Source organism: Maylandia zebra, linkage group LG3 (assembly GCF_041146795.1).
Source record: "Maylandia zebra isolate NMK-2024a linkage group LG3, Mzebra_GT3a, whole genome shotgun sequence".
Classification (NCBI taxonomy): Eukaryota; Metazoa; Chordata; class Actinopteri; order Cichliformes; family Cichlidae; genus Maylandia; species Maylandia zebra.
The window spans coordinates 24,966,219-24,983,669 of record NC_135169.1 but is presented as its reverse complement, the minus strand read 5'-3'; the positions used below and the strand labels follow the sequence as shown (position 1 = coordinate 24,983,669).

Here is a 17,451-nt window from a genome sequence, read left to right as displayed (position 1 = left end):
GGACATAACCATTTATGACTGGTTTTCAGCCTCGCACAGATTTCAACTTTGCTAAACTAAACTAACCTCTAAGCTCACACTCATGTTTGAAGAGTGCCTGGCAAACATTGAGAGGCTCTTTTTACATCCCAAATAACTTCTGACACCAATACAAACAGAAGTGGTAGAAACAAATTTCCTAAAACCACAATGTCAACCATGTGGAGTTACTACAAGTCAGTAGCATTAATCTTCAGGTCAACACAAATATCTTTACACTTTAATGTACCTAAACAATTCAACAGTCTTAGAAAGCACATAAAAAGATAGATACAGGAAAATGTCAATAGTGCTGCTATGTGGAACATTATTCATTAACAATGTGTGAAAAGGGAAGGTGTGAACAACTGTATGACTCTCAAACTTCTGTTTCAGTTAACTTTCAAGACCGTTATCTTGTCGTCACCTGAGTCTTTTTACACATATCCTGAGGCTGAAAGCAGTCTCCTGGAATCCTCCAACAAGACCGGACAGAGATCAGGAATCCGACCTCACCCTCCCAACCACAGCCTCTACCTCTCTCTAGCACACACACAGCCAAACACTTGGGAAAGGTAGCATAATTAGCGACTAGCAGCAACAAAACAAGGCGGTGGTGTGAAATGAAATGCTGTTGCTGAAGCATTTGCGGTGTATTGGAACGGGTTGGTCTGGGTGGACTGAAAGGCAGAATAATAAAGCTATTTGAGGATTTATACAGGAAGCTCAAGAAAATCCACCAATGAGACTTAATATTGGCTTTACTGCTTCATATTTGAGCGGATATAATGATACTGAACACACAGCCCTATGTAGAAATATGGACTTAAAGATTTAACAGTCAATTGTACCAAGAACTCAGCAGCAGTAATAGCAACTAAAGCTGTGGTCAGAAATGTACATCCAATCATCATGGGCCCAAACTTTGTGGTGATTTTGGGCTTTTAATGATTTCTTTGAACTGTTCTTTTTCCAGGGTGGAATGATTTTACAGCATAAAGCATATTAAATGACTTTGAAAAACAAGAACTGGGTGCACAAGTTGCAATCTGCTTTGAATTTTCTCTAATCGACACAGATCAAAACACCCCCACTTATATCTGGTTAAATGTCCCTTAGCAAGTTATGCGTCAACCAGAAGCTTTTGATAGCCATCATCAACCCACATAGCAAAATTGGTATGGTCCGGATCTGGTTTGCCAGATTTGGCCCACACATGGGCCAGCACAAGGCCAGTTGCAGACACATTGCTAGTCCTGTGCTGGCCCGTGTGTGGATTACCTCTGGCAAACCTGATCTGGGCCACCAAAGGGCCGTCATTCTTTGCAGTATGTGTGTCAGCCTAATGTGTACCTTAATCAAGCCATGTAATAACAACATGTGCCAGAACATAATAGTGCAAAAGCAACATAACAAAACTCTGTTCAGACAGTGAATGGACTGAATCTTACACAGCGCTTTTCTACTCTCCCAGATTACTCAAAGTGCTCTATACAACATGCCACCTTCACCCAATCACACCACGCTTTCTCTAAGCTGAGTGCTTCCTAACTATATTCACACTCTTGATATGCAGACTGGAAGAGCCAGGAATCGAACCACTAACCTTCCAATCAGTAGGTGACCTGTTCTACCTCCTGAGCTACAGCCACCCACTGGTAAACCTGAGCAAACTCTCACTAGGTTTTGGATTAAGTGTACACTCACAAACCTGTCAAACCTGCATTTGAAACGTTGGCTACCATAGCAGTATAGTATTGCAACATGGCATTTGGGTCTTCTAACTAAAATAGGAAAATAGGAACATAAATAGTGCCATCATTGCCAGACCTGGCCCACATCTGGCTGACATACACCCTGCCATGACACCGGTCAGTCAGAAGTGCTAGCTTGATGCCAGATCTGGGCAAGACCTGTTTTCTATGAGCCTGGGCCACATACACCAAACCACAATTGGGCTAGGTGTGGCTGCCATCACATAGACAGTGCCATCTATGCCAGGCCTGACCCTTATCTGGATGACATACGTCTTATCATGCCAGAAGTCAGTCAGCAGTGCCGGCTTGATACCAGATCCGGGCCAGACCTGCTTGCTATGTGGGAAGCTTCTGTCATAATACTAACTTGATATTCGATCACTTTTCTTGGCAGAATTGATAAGTTTCCTGGGACAGACCCAGCTTTTGAAGTGAAGTCCACATATTTTCAGTAGGGTTGAGGTCGGGCTTAATATTAGCTTAAATTTATCCATTCCAAAACCAGTTTTAATCTGTGTTTGGGATCATTGTCCTGTTGGAATACCCAACTGTGTCCACGGTTCACCCATGTATGTACCAGTACAACTAGCAGCAAAACAGCCCCAGATCATGATGCTACCACCATGCTTCACAGCTGGTACAGTGTTCTTAGGTTTACAGCCTCACCTTTATACCTATAAACATACCTGTTATTCAGCGAGGGCAAAGAGCTCCATATTTGTCTCGTCTGAACATAAAACTTTGTTCTTCTTCCAGATCTCGGAAAAATGAACTGATGATTTCTAAATCTGCATTTGTTCAGAAACGACTACAAGAGATTTTCCCAATGTGTGTAAATCTACAATTCTTCTTCTTAGATCCTCATTTGGTTCTTTAGACGTTCCCATTGTTATGAGCATTGGTCAGTCAGCTGACAAAGCTGACAAAGAGAAACTACCAGTAGTAGTCAAACATGATTATTGGAGAGGAGTTAACACACCTTGGCCTTGTCAAACTTAAAGACAATGTAGAACATTCGGCACTATATCTATTAAATATTTAAATTATTGTATTTATACTCTGGACCTTGTGTGGATTGGAGAAAATCCAAAATGCGTTCAAGCTTCTCCCCACGATTCATGTTCAGGTTTCCCCTCAGGGCCAATAAAGATGCTTTACTTTCTTACTTTATTTACTTTTACTTCATCACGGCTGCTTTTCAATATATTTTACATATATTTCCTGTACTAAACATTTTCAAGGGCACTGCTTTCAAACTCACAGACACCTCAAGGACCTCATTACTATGTAACTGTACTTTTGTCTCAGGAGTCCCTTCCTTTGGCAGTACCAGCAGGCAGCTACTTATAAGTCACTTAGTTAACCTCAAATCCTCATTTAGCTTGCATCTGCAGTGTGGCTTACTGTAAAGGACAAACTGTGACCAAACAAATCCTCGTAATATATTAGTCCCTTTAATGGATAAATGTTTGTTTGTTTGTTTGTTTTTTTTAAAAGCACATTTTCATAGTTTCTTGCTGTACATATAAACCCACTGGTAATATTCACATGAAAACAAATATGTAAAAATATTCTATCTATGATAGCGATTCTCATGCAGATCAAAATGCCACATGTAAATGCACAGATGAGCCAAAACATTAGGACCGGTCTTCTCGTAAATCAGGTTGCTGGAATTTGGTGAAACCCCTGACACCTGCAGTCTTTGAAACAAACGGCAGGTTGCAAAACAAGCCTGAATGCACGGAAGTCTATGAAAACACAAAAAAACATTTCTCATTTTTCTGAGATCTTAGTAAACACTTTCAATTATTCTTCAACATAGCATTTTATGAACACAGTAAAAAAAAAAAAAAAAAGGGGGCCATGTCCATCTTTGCTATACAGTCTATGGGAAAGGCCTGATACACGACCACCTAAACGGCACTGTGTTTTTGTGAGTACTCCTGATCAGCAGAGGAGAGTACCAGCGGTGTGTGTTGCAACAAGTTTGATCTGCAGCAACTCCAAAACACGGTTTCCTATATTTAAAAGTTCTGATGTTGCGCTACTCGAGCACTTTACTCAAGACAAAGTAGAGTACCCCAACAGCTTTTTGTAAAAGTCAAACTTAATCTTCTTTAATGCATTATTCCACTGAGTTATTTACAGTAGATGCCCAAATCCAAACACACACACACACACACACACACACACACACACACACACACACACACACACACACACACACACACACACACACACACACACACACACACGTAGATATGCACACCTATACAGTGCAATCAGTAGCTTTCTTTCTCCCATGGCTATGCATCTTGGCTCAAACAGTCACCTCTGCACTCAACACAGTCCTTCATCGATGCCCCCTGAGTTAATTTCTGAGTATCTTCTGTATCTTCTCCCTTTACTGCTCGGCCGATCCAGTGGTATCATCGCTTTCAGCTCCCTGCGGAGAACCGGGAATGGATCCTCCGACCGACCCGCCGTCTCTTTCTCCCACTCTTCTCGCGGCCTTGCTCTTCAGCAGGGCGCTGTCAGGGTGAAGTGAGTGGAGATGGATGAGCAGCGCATCCTGAGTTGCCGCCGTGTGGCCGCACTCCTCGCACACGTACAGCTTGTTGCGTCGCTCCTTGTAGGCGTACTTCAGGGTGACGCTGTGGATCTTCTTCATGTGGGACTCCAGAGAGCAGCGCTGGGTGAAGGCCTTGTCGCAGAAGTTGCACTTGTATGGACGGACGCCTGTGTGGAAAATGAAAGGAACATCATCCGTTACCTCTGTGTACGTGTGGAGGTCTGAATATGCCAAAAATAATATAATATATACTTGCACTTTTAAAAATTATTCACTTATTAGGTCATTTTAAAAATTTTAATTGTGTACGTTTTGTACACTTGTTTTATGGTCTAAACACACAAAGTGAGTGGCTACCTGTATGTGTGCGCACATGTCTTTTGAGGTCGAAGGTGTCGTTGAAGCCTTTGCCGCAGAAGCTACACAGGTGTCTCTTTGTCTCGTTGTGACACTTGATGTGTCTGTTCAACATCCGCTGGTACTGGAAAGTCTTCTGGCAAACCTGTAAATGAAGCAACAACACGACAATCAGGTCAGGGCACTTCCACACTTCGCCGACCTTCAGCCACCTTTCGTTTTTCTTGTGGACAAACATTAGCCAAGTTTACAGTCAGTGTTTATCTTTGTGTGAGGCATTCTGTGCAAACTGCACCTATGTAACACGTCTCTAACCACGTCTTATCTTATATATGTAATTAATATATAATAACACAATTTATAGGGTTTTTTAATGCAGTGGGTGTTTGAGACAAAATTAGGTTGCATTTGGCAGCTATGATGGCAGTGTTTCTACACATCATTTAGTTTTACAAAAGTAATAAAGCTGAAATGTGTATTTCAGGTTCTACGATCATAACGCACAAAAAAAAAAAAAAAAGGGAAACGAACCTGGCACACGAACGCTCCCATCGACCCACTTTGACTTTGACCCGTGGATCTGGTCACCATTGGGACCGGCTCTGGGGGGGGTGGGGTCGGTGCAGGAGGAAGTGCAGCTAATGGTTGCGGAGTGGGAATGAGAGGAAGAGCCAGAGCAAGGGGAGCTGGATCTGGGGGTAACTCGCCTGTAGTTACCTGAGATGGGAAAGAAAGACATGATTCACAATGCCATCCATAAATAATAATAAATCAGTCTAAAACCTTGTACAGTAACACAAAATTCTACCTTGTAAACTCAATCAAAAATATTTTGACACGTTGTGCTGTGCTCTGTCCCTCTCAGTTCTTACCTTTATTTTGGCTCGGACGTACGTGGAGCTGGCCTGCGGCCTCCTCTTGATCTCTGATCTCCCCTCTGGTAAACCCGCCGGGCTCTGGGGTCTGCCGAGCACCGTGCTGGAGGGCAGTTCTGGGTGAGTTTGTGTGTCAATGGTAGAGTGTTTGGTGAGGCAGAGGGGCGTGGTCATCTGAGTTGTCTCAGCGGGGCTGGCCTCCACCTCCATCGTCAGGATGGACAGAGGAAAGACGGAGACTGCAGAGAGGAGAGAAAGAGAAAGAGGAAGTGTCATGTGTCATGTCTGAATTTCCTTCTTTGACACCTCCAAAATTTCCTGAGGGAAAAATCCGGTGATTCAGCTTCCAAATGATCCCCTGTGTATGGATGTTACATTACTACAGGGGCCTTTTAGCAGCACTGACCTGAAATTAGCAATAAAGCCGAGGAGAAACTTCAGATTCTTCTTGGCTTCATAATTCTCCTCAGATTATCTTTTGTCTCTTTTATTGTGTCATTTCATTATTGATATGTTACTTACATTAACATTAATTGTAGCCTATTAAAGACATACAGACAGCAGTTAAATTTAATTCCACTTGCCTTTGATTGTATATTTTATTCTTTTATACAGAAAGTCTCTTAAATGTTAATAATTCGAAATAAAACCTCACATAGAAGCTCACATTGTGTGCTTCTACTAAACTTTTACTAAGTTACAAAGAAAAACAGGCAAATGCATTTTTGCATGGACAATAACCCAAAAAGTCTTAATCTGAAATTTTTATTTTTTTCTACCACTGTTGCAAAACACAACTTATAAGCTTAACTAAAGGTTAAAAAAGACAAGAAATGTCTTTAAAAGGGGTCAGAGGGTGAGAGAGTCACGTATGAGGACAAATTCAATCCAATGTACAGAATTTCACAACAAGCGGTCGGCTTGCACTGCTTTATATTTGCACAATTAGCAAAGAACCACAGCTAAATAGGAGTGTGTACTTGTGTTTGTGTGTGTGGGTGTGCACAGGTTTTTTTCCTATTGTTTAGTACGACTTCTGCACCCTCACCACACACACACACACACACACACACACACACACACACACACACACACACACACACACACACACACACACACACACACAGATTACCATTACTTGTTTGACCAGACAGTCTTGCAGCACCAGCTTTTTACCTTCCTCAAACAATCCACCTCCGCAGGGGTGTGTGTGAGTGTGTGTGTGCATACACTGAACCAACTGCATGTATGATTTGTGCAAAACACAACAAAACGTCACTGAAAGAACCAGAGACAAGCCATTCAACTGACAGTAAAACACAGAGAGGCGTGCAGGTGTGCAGGGGTGTGTGTTACTCAAAGGCAGGCGTGGCTGAGCTCAGCCGAGACAACGAATCAGTTGAATGTGCCGTCGGGCCTCAATCAGATAAAACCCAAATGTAAATGCAAATGAAGTGAGCTATATGAAGAGAAGACATAAAGCCAGTCTGTGAAGCAGCCGGATTAACGGAACGCTGAGAGAAACAGTGACAGCTCTATGCAACATCAACGCCACAACTGGTGAAGACATATCACTCTTCCAGCCTCTGTGGGTCTCCGGGTTGGGTTTACAGTGACGGCTCAAACAGGCCAACGGCTCAAAATAAACCCGGTGAAAGACTTGAGCATTATTTGGTTAAACAAACGCATTCAGTGCTGTAGTACTAACCTCCCTGCTCTCCCTACGATTCTGATTAAAATAGATCAAGCTAAGGCACACACTGAGATCATTCCACACAAGAAGAGACTCCTCCAATCATGTATTCAAAACCAGCTCTGCAGGTTATTTGTACAAACAGCTGAATTTCAGTATGTGCATTGAAAGGTGACAGTTAGATGAGAGGGCAACTTGGTGAAACTCATAGTTGAAAGTCGGATTTATTTATAGAAGAAACATTTGTGAAACACATTGGACATCAGACCATCAGTAAGATGCCTCACTGAGCATTTTCTAGTGTTTTAAACCCTCAGTCACAAATGTCTAGAGCAGGAGTGGGGAACTCCAGACCTCGAGGGCCGGTGTCCTGCAGGTTTTAGATATCACCCCGGGTCAACACACCTGAATCAAACGATTAGTTCATTACCAGGCCTCAAGGAGAACTTCAAGACATGTTGAGGAGGTAATTTAGCCATTTAAATCAGCTGAGTTGGATCAAGGATACAGCGAAAACCTGCAGGACACCGGCTTTTGAGGCCTGGAATTCCCCACCCCTGGCCTAGAGACAGGTGGCGTGTGATCCCCAGCAACCACAGGTCGCTGTGGCAATCCCCCGACTGGTAGGAGACTGGTTACTGGAGGTAACTGGCTCTTGCCAGATAAAAATCAGTCGTAAAGACGTTGCTGCACCAACAACCTCTTTGATTGCTTTGGTGACCAACAAGTCTCTACTAGTCTGGAAACACTTGTCAACTAATGCCGAGAAACCTGTAAAACTTGAAAAAGTGCAGCGCAAGCTAGAAACGAAGAGTGGTCACCTTCAGAGTAAATGCTGCGGCCTCTGTTTGCTACCAACATGTGTCAAAGGCAGAACTTTTTTACTTGAAGAGAATTTTCTTCATTTCCAGTTTGTTACAGTCTTCATAGTTTCACTACTACTCTGTGAGCAGTTGGCAAGTGTTTGCAGACAAGTTGGCATCTTACATGCAAACTACAGGCATGCTGCTAGAGACCTTTGGGAATACAAATTTTTCCTTGGTGAACTCTAGTTGCCAGGTTGTGGCCAACTGGTGACCAGGATGTTGATAACAAGTTATTTCCCAGCAACCACTTGCAACCAGTGTGGGAATACTAATTATTCAGTAGTTCCAAAGGGCTGTCAGGCTGATCTGCCAGCCTGTGTGACTGAGGGCTTAGAGGAATTTAAGAAAAAAATGAAATGTCGCTGGACATAATCACTGTCTATAGCAAGTGATCAATCCAGCTGTGGAATATTCACGACTTTGTCAGTGAATGAAATGGTTAATGGACTTATTTTGATGTTTTTGGTGTATAAACAGCATTTTGAAAAATGCTCTTGTTGAAAAAAATTGAACAATAAACTCTTAAAAGTTTAAAGAGTTTATATTTACAATCATTTACAAAGGTAGTGAAGCCTCACATTTCAAAGAAAGAAGTGGCAATGATCTGAGTTTATTGCTTATAGATCCTTATAAAGTCAGTAATGATTAACAAACTTATTGGCCAATCATTTTCCTATAAATGAGGTTTAATGATAAAAGTTCTTAGAGAGACTTTATGACTTTTAAAATGAGAGATCTTTTGTTTTTAAGTCACTACATGTCTGTACCATGACTGTATCCTCGCTTCAGTGCCTGAAAGACTCGCATCTTCAACATTAGCATTTCACATTTCATGAACAAATCTGTTAATCAAATTATCTCCATGAGGAACTTGATCTCCACATTTAGTTTCATCTGCAGTTTAAAACTTTTTGAACCTGTTTCTGGTGTGTGACACAAAACGTGTGCTATCTGCCACCGAGAGCCTAATCCTATGATTAAAAGCCGCCGAGATGATCAGAAATTTTCACTGTACTTCTTTACCACGTTTTCAAATCCTTCTTAATTACTCCTGAGTGCTGATAGTTTCTGTGGTGATTGCTGCTGGCTGTACATTTAATCTCATCTTGTATTGTTTGTTCACCTCTCCTGCCCCCCTGACCAATGAATGAGGTGTGTGTGTGTGTGTGTGTGTGTGTGTGTGGTAGTTAAAGGGCAACGTGGAGGGTTAAAACAACTCAAGGCTTCTACTCCATGAGCAAGTAAAGGAGGAGGAGTGGTGCTGCTTTAAATGCTCTGTAATATTTTTCTTTTATTCATTTAACATCGCTCAGCTGGTAGAAAGAGTCAACAATCAGTAGATAACTTGATCAAACAGAGGGTGTGTGTGTGTGTGTGTGTGTGTGTGTGTGTGTGTGTGTGTGTGTGTGTGTGTGTGTGTGTGTGTGTGTGTGTGTGTGTGTGTGTTTGCTTAAGGCGTATTGCCTGCAGCAGCAGGCTGTCCATAGGGTCCGTTACATTTCCTTCCATCCAATAAACATTAACCTTGACATTGAGCAGATAGTGGAAACTATTGGTGCAATGCAACAAACCCCCCAAACAAAACAAGACATCAGCTCCTCCTGGACTGCTCTGAGATTCTGGGGAACACGTTTAGTCGTTTTTCGCAACATCTTTCTTGTGTGTGCATACATGAGCCCGTCTGTGTAAAGGTGAAACTAACGTCTGCTAAAACTACAGAATGAAGTCAACACGACAACAACAAAACTTTTGTGTTATAATATAACCTCAAAAAGAAGAATATTATTTAGCTTTATAGATAAAAGCTAAGTTATATACATTTGGAAAGTAATAATTAGATTATATGTGACCTCTGAGTGTAACAGAAAAATAAGGCATAATGATACATAGACTTATTCAAAAACTAAGTATGCTATAAGCAAATTTTTACGGTTTATTATAATTAATAATTAATAATTAATAATATTATTATTAGAGAAAAGCGGCGTGTAGGAGAAGATTTTTTCATTTCCATTTTTCATTCTTTTCCCCTCTTTTTCAGTTTTACTTCAGTTTTCTTACTTTTTAAATTTCTTTCAAAATGTAAAACACTTAAATGACCTTTCGATATATTTTCAATTACAACTTTTATTTGAATAAAAAAAAAGGGATGTTTCGTCTACTGCGCTTGAAATCAACGCTGTATGGGTTTGATGAGTTTCATGGCGGATACTGATGAGATGCAAGTTGATTTTCTCCAGTGAACCATCTGGTCCTTACATCTGGGCCCAAACACTTTTAAGCATCTATTTATGTATATTGAAGATTTGTTTCTTTTCTCTGCCACCAGTATAAGGAGGGAATAAACTTTTATTTCAAACACTGGTACCGACCGGCGCACAAGTTCAGAATCAGCGCATAGGCAGCAAATACCTGCGCATGTTAACAGCGGTACTCAGTAGTATTTTAATTTATGTAAAAGTTAAGAAGAAAGTATACCTACTTGGCAGTGATGCTGAAACACCAGCAATCTTTGCAAGGGCAGTTATTATGACGTACTGTCTAAATTAGCTTTCGTTTCAATAGCCACTGGGAGATTAAAATTGCGAAATATCTTTAATTTCTATTTAGGAATATGTTTTTTTCTCTGTTGCCTTTTTCACACGCAGCGGTTCAATGTGTGTCTGGAAGATGGAGGAGGGATGATACAGACTCGAAACAAAGGTTGATTTCAGACTGATGAAAACACACACACACACACACACACACACACACACACACACACACACACGCAAAAGTGTCCAAAGCCATGGCATGTGGCGTGTCACAGAATTATTCAACACGCAGATTACTGAAGACAATTATCACATCTGAGTGTGTCAGCTTGTTATTAGGTTTTTGTGCGTGCGTCTCTCATACACGCCGGGCAGGTACATCAAGTAACGGCACATACCAGAAGATTTAGCTGAGACCGTTGCTGGGCTTGGCAAAGCGTTAACAGTACGCGGCACAATTACGCACTGACGTTCAGGTTTCATCTTAAGGTTTTTCCTGGAAAACTAGTTGCTGAAACTTTCTGCGACGTTTCTTTGGCTCGTGGATGTTGAGAAATAACCTGAATAAAGACATTACACGGCAGATTCCTTTTGTGTGTGAGTGGGGAAGGGGAAGGTGGAAATAACTGCAGAGAGAAATCATGTTTGCTCTTCTCACGAAAGCTTCACATAAGGCCTGAATCAAACCCAAAATGCCCGCGCGCTTTTATTTAGGTGGTTACATCCTATGTGAGCGTGAGTTTTTCCTCTTTTCCTTTTTTTCTTTTTATCGATCTTGTTTGGGTAAAAAACCGTTTGAAGCGTATCCTGGTTCAGTTCATCCAAGTGTTCCGGTTGCAAACATCCCAAGAGGATGTAAAAGTCAATGATTAAAAGTTAACGGTGATGGGATGAGGACAGAAAAAGGACACACACACACACACACAGGGAGAGAGAGACAGAGAGAGAGAGAGGGAACGAAAGAGGGGGGAGGGAAAAGAGAGAAAGGAGAGCGAGAGAGACGTTTAGGGTGTAGTCCGTTACTTGTTATCTGATACCGGCGGGGTCTTACAATAAAAACTCCGCCGATGGCAACAATGGGGATTGTTTTCACGAAAACTGGGGGGATGCGGAGGGGGCAGAAGGAGTCATTTGGGACCTCAACGTGTCATTTAAATGTAAAGTAACGCATTCAAAGAATCAAACTTGGACACCCAGCTCAGTGAAAAAGTATGAAAATCATTGTGCAGGTCAGGAAAGCTGATGTGTTTAGTTTCTTTAAAAAAAAAAAAAAAAAGTAAGACCAACACGTGTAGATACAATAAAAACAAAAAACAAACAAACGAAAAATTAAAGGTGTAAAACATCATCTCATCGTTTAAAACTAAGAAAATGAAGAGATTTGAATTCAAGTGTTTATTAATTGGACTGTGCTGAATGACTAATCAGAAGCCGATTAATAGGTCGTTATTTGTGCTTCATAAGTCAGGCCGGTGCTATGCTGTACAAGGAAGAACAATCAGGGGTTGAAGGTCGATATGAAAAAACAAAAAACAAACACCGGGCCTTTGCGATCGCTTATAGGCCACAACACTGGAGTTGGTGTAAGAACACATTAGTCCTGTCACTGTTTGCTTTTGTGACACCCTGCTCAAATTGTTTATATGTGAATCATCAAAAACACGAAAAACGAGGAATGGTTTTTAACATTTTCATTAAAATGAAATAAGTTTAACATAAAAGGTTATCTAAAGTAAGAAGAGCACAGCTCTGACACCCCACAAAACAGGAACTACTTTCTCCGAGCACGGCGGGCCGCTGCTGTTTCCCGTTATTCCGTGGCCCCGTTACAATCACCGCCGGACACCCCTTCCCCCGCCACCTGTCACATCGGTATACCCGCTGGATTGCAAACCGCGCAAACCGCGCAAACAAACAAATAACAAAAATCCACAAATCCGTGCGTAAAGGCGCCCGAAAACGAGCCCGTACACGCTATCGCCAACATTTCTTTTGCTTTTTAAACAACAACAAAAATGGCTCATCACGGCAGTGGACTCACCTGGGATGTAGACGTCCCCTCGTTCATGATCGGGGAGTTCACTCCAGTTCCGCTTTCCCGGCGAAACGTTCGCCTTTTTAACCAGAAAGGCCCTCGGCATGCTCAGTCAACACAAAGTCCCTTTGAGAGAAAGCGATGTGCAGGGAAAGCCGCTGTGGCGACGTAAAGTCACGTTAAAAGTGACCAAAAAAAAGCAGGAAACCGAGAGGAAAAACTGGAAGGTCGGTCCCCTCTTCTCCTTCTTCCTCCTCTTCGCACCTTTCTTCTCGTTTCGCAAGCCTCGTCCCGCTTTTTCACCTCCTTCCAGCACACCTTTCCTCTCTACCAGATTTGTTTTCGAGCTCTAAACAAAAGTCTTTTCGGCGTCGGGACAGGTGAGTCCGCTCAGGTGAGCTACCAGGTCAGGTACAGACAGATATCGCCCACAGCGCCCTGAAATAACGGGAGTGTGGCGTCACTAGGTGAGGGAGCGGGGCTGGGAGGGAGAAAAAAACGCAGATATTCCTGGTCGCACGCACACACACATACACAAGTGTCGATAGAGGTGGGTCAGAGAGCTGCACAGGTACTCATTTAAAAGCAGGAAACAGGCAGCAGCGCGCATGCGCGGGAGAAATAACGGTGACAACAAGCCGGAGAGAGCCTAGGTTAGGCCTCTACCTGCTGAACCGGTTTACCCCTCCTTTTATTCTCTGTCTCGGCCTTTCCTATCCTCTCTTTCTCCACCTCTTCTCCATTCCGCTTTAAGGTGTGGGAACGGTGAAAATGACGAGAAGAAAGAGTGAAAGATTGAGAGTGTGTGTGGAAGTGTGTGTGTGAAGGAGTGAAGGGCAGTTATACAAGAAACTGTAGACACAAAGAGACAGAGGCACAGTTTAACTGTGCAGATGCACAAACACAGCAGTCAGAATAAAGAGACTAATGGAGGAGTTCGTTATTTCTTTATCACTGTCACAGTCACACTTATTTAGCAGATATTTGTAGAACATATAGACAAATATCTGCTAAATATGAGAGTCTAATGCTCATCTTACTATCTTTTTTTGTCGGAGTACTTAAAAGATGAAAAATCTTCACAGTCAGGAACATTTTAATGTTTCGAGACGTGACAAAAAACCAGTTTATCATGAATCACTGAAACAGAAACGAACATTCGTCTGAATCTCAGGCGAAACGAAGAGAACCTATGAGAGGTATAACCATGGATCTGCTGTAACAAGTGAAAACAACAGTCAAGTTTGAGTGTGCATGTTGCAGATTGATCTCTGAGGATGCTCAGCTGTGTGTGAAGTTTTCAGTTTATTTTAAATGTGTCCTGAGTGATTAGATCAGAGTCAGGGAGCTGAAATAGACCCCTCCCACACCCCCCAATTCACCATTGTGTCTATCAAGTGTCTCCGAGATGTCTAAACTGGCTACACAATTCATTACTGTTTAAGTTGATTACTCTAGAAGGTCATAGGTCTCCATGTGCATTGATCTGCTGCCAGGAAGGTGCCGACTTCATTCAGATAGGCCCAGCAAAGGAAAACAAACTGCAATTGAGATTTTGCAGGACAAAGTTATTTGTGAATTTGAATAAAAGCCACCATGCTTTGCTTTGTTCACATGCAATATTTTCCTGTTTATTCCTTGTTGTAGACGTATCATCAGACCAGGTGTAGATTACACACTCACAAAAACAGGACCGTGTAGGTCAGTCCTTTTATGTCATCTAGTGTGTCATAATAAAGGAAAACCTACACTGCAGCTGGGAAGACTCGGTACTGTTGCATCAGAAAGACTCGTGTGTTGTGATGTTTGTTTTAGTCTTCCTCTGTGGTTTCCTCACTGCTGTACGGTTGATCAGTATGAACAGAGAGCTCTCTACCAGCTGTTGAGTGTTTTCCTTCAATTAACTGTGTACATATTGTGTAAATGATGCTATCGCCGTAGCTAGGTGTAACTGGGAAATGGAGTCAACAGCCTGTACCAAGCGGACAGCACAGCAATTTATTGTTGACACTAGGACACAGAAAACATATCAAATGTTTAGACTGAGAAAATATTACCTTGTTTAGAATTTCATGACAGGTAAAAGTCTCAAAAAACCTGGGACAGGGTTTTGTTTACCGCTGTGTAGCATCCCCTCTTTTTTTATAACAGCCTGTGATGGTCTGAGAACTGAGGAGAGCAGCTGCCGGGGGAGGAATTTTGCCTCAGTCTTGTCTGATAGATGAGTTTAACAGTCTTTGTTGTCATATTTTTCATTTCATGATACTCTAAATGGTGAAAGGTCTGGACACCAGGCAGGTCAGTTCACCACCTGGACTCTTCTACTATGAAGCCATGCTGCTGTAATAGATGCAGTATGTGGTTTAGTACCGTCTTGTTGAAGTATTCAAGGCCTTCCTTAAAAAAGATGTAATCTGGATGAGGACATGTAAAACCTATAGATACCTTTCAGCATTAACAGCGCCTTTCCAGATGTGAAAGTTACTGATTCAGTGGGCACTGACATGCCTACGTACCAGCAGAGATAGGCCTGTTGAAAACGTTGCTGAAAGCATCTTGATGCATACTCAATCATCCAGCTGAGACTGAAGCAGTCACTTGGATGAGTGACGAAACGTTTCTTCCATTGAAAACGCTACGTCCAGATGACCAGAATTAACCTGTTGGGACGTGCTGAAAACAAGCCCAGCAGCCAGTCTCCTCTTTAATCTGGTCTTCCAAAAAGAATTTCAGACTTTGACCCATCTGACCACAGAACAGTTGCTTCAATCTTTTCTTTTCTTTTTTACTAAGCTTTGTTTCAGAGATGATGGCAGCATTTTTGGATCATGCTCACATATGGCTTCTTCTTTGGATGATGGAGCTTTTACTTGTGTTAAAGTGTCCATGTAGTCATTTCCAGGCAGTGCTGTGAAAACCGGAATATCCCTCCAGTGTGAACATCTAGTGTTGATTTGTAGCCAGAGTCTTGGAAACTTTTGATGATATTAAACATGATTGGCATTGTACACTGAGTAACTCATTCCTGACATCACGCACACTGAGAAAAACAAAGACACGATGACTGATGGAGGGAGCAGCATGTAGTCCGTCCTGTCTGACAATCATAAAAATGATGCCCAGACAGTTATTATTATTAAAACACGCAAAAACATTTTGCAGTCCGAGCAGATAAACAGTAAATTCTACTGTGAACAGTCTTGATATTCAAACCTTAAAAAATGCTCTGGAATATGTAGTGTGTGGTCCTATATTTCTGTTATTTTGTCCTCTCCATTTACTGTTAATCAGCTGATGCAGGCTTGCAGCTCCCTTTTAAATAACACTTCTCTTTGGTTGCACAGGTGTGCTGGCTGGTTGTGACATTATAAAAGGCTTCCTGTGCAGGCCTGATCAGATCACACACATGTATTTGCATAATATATTGAACACCAGGACCTCATGTAATGATGTTATAATTTGTGTTTCTGTGTAATGAAAGAGACGTGACAGCAAACTTGCCACAGCCAGTTTTTGATGTGTGTCGGAACTTTGTTTTGTGCCCCGATTGCCAAAATTTTGCAACAACTTTGGCAAAACAATTAAAAAAGAATCAAAATGACACATCACGAAGGTGCTGGGTGAAGGTTAGGGACATCAGCGGTGACCTCTCGGGGTGTAAAGAGTCTCTTCTCTCCACGCTGCCTTTAAATACAACAGGAAACTCCAGTACAGCGAGATTCACGTCTTACCTGTCTGTTCTTCTCATGACTAATAGCAAAAGAAATGCTTCTCAAGACAACTAGTACGCAAAGTATTTATTTGGCTGTAACAGGAGACACGCTATAATGCCATGTAACTGCATTGTCTGTGTGGGTGTGTGGGCGGCACGTTGTCATTTGAGATCATGGGCGTTTAAATTGTTATGATCTGAGGATAATTTTAATGGATAACAAATATTTACTACGTTTAATGCCAAATAGATTTTCACAACCAATGGACAAAACAATTAACCTGTGAAAACACTTTAAAGGCTCAACGCAGTGGAAAACCACTGACCTGGCAACCCTGTTTATGTTTTGTGTTTTTTCCCTGTTTAATAATCATGCAGACATCAACATATCCACAGCAGCAGTGTGACAGTGACGTCATGGCCGCTGATCTAGTGCAGTACATCTCACATACGGCCCACTTTGATCTTAAGTGGGCCGAAACTACAAAATTGCCCTTTCTGTCAGTGTAAAGATGTGTAACTACACGTTTAACCCGCTTCAATATAAAGAGCAGTGCAATATCAACAGTATTCCTCAGTTTTTCTACTCAATAAAGAAATGCTGCCATACTAAATGAAAGAAATCTGTCAGCACAAATAAATAAATCCGTAAAATTACAGACCAAAGCTCCCGTAGCTCACTGAACAGAAAATGCCCTGTCCCCCTGTGGACCCACTGTAAAATAGAATATAGTGAACGAAACAGGAACCTTTCTGTGATTTGATTGTTTTTGTTTATCTGTTACTTAATTAATTTGTTGTAGTATGAATGGTAGTGGGGGAGTTTTTTAGAAAGTAGGAAATGCTGTAAAACCTTTAAAGTACAGTTAAAAGTCCAAAATCTGTGCCCTCGTTTCAAAGCTGTTCAGTTGGCCAGATTGGGGTCTTTGTCAGGCTAATTCTGGCCCCCGGGCCTTGTGTTTGACACCACTGATCTAGTACATTATCACTAATAAAGGGACAAACCTCAGCCTTTAGGTATGCAAATTT

At 41.8% G+C, this 17,451-nt stretch overlaps 1 protein-coding gene across 1 annotated transcript; it reads right to left on the bottom strand.

Moving 5' to 3' along the window:
• Positions 1–3,213: 3,213 nt before the first annotated feature.
• Positions 3,214–13,335, bottom strand: ovol1a (ovo-like zinc finger 1a). Its single transcript, XM_014413823.3, has 5 exons — positions 12,717–13,335; positions 5,580–5,821; positions 5,239–5,424; positions 4,708–4,852; positions 3,214–4,517 (listed from the first exon to the last, which is right to left on the bottom strand). The coding sequence occupies exons 1-5, from the start codon at positions 12,814–12,816 to the stop codon at positions 4,183–4,185; spliced, it is 1,008 nt and encodes a 335-aa protein (XP_014269309.2). The 5' UTR covers positions 12,817–13,335; the 3' UTR covers positions 3,214–4,182.
• Between the last annotated feature and the right edge of the window lie 4,116 nt (positions 13,336–17,451).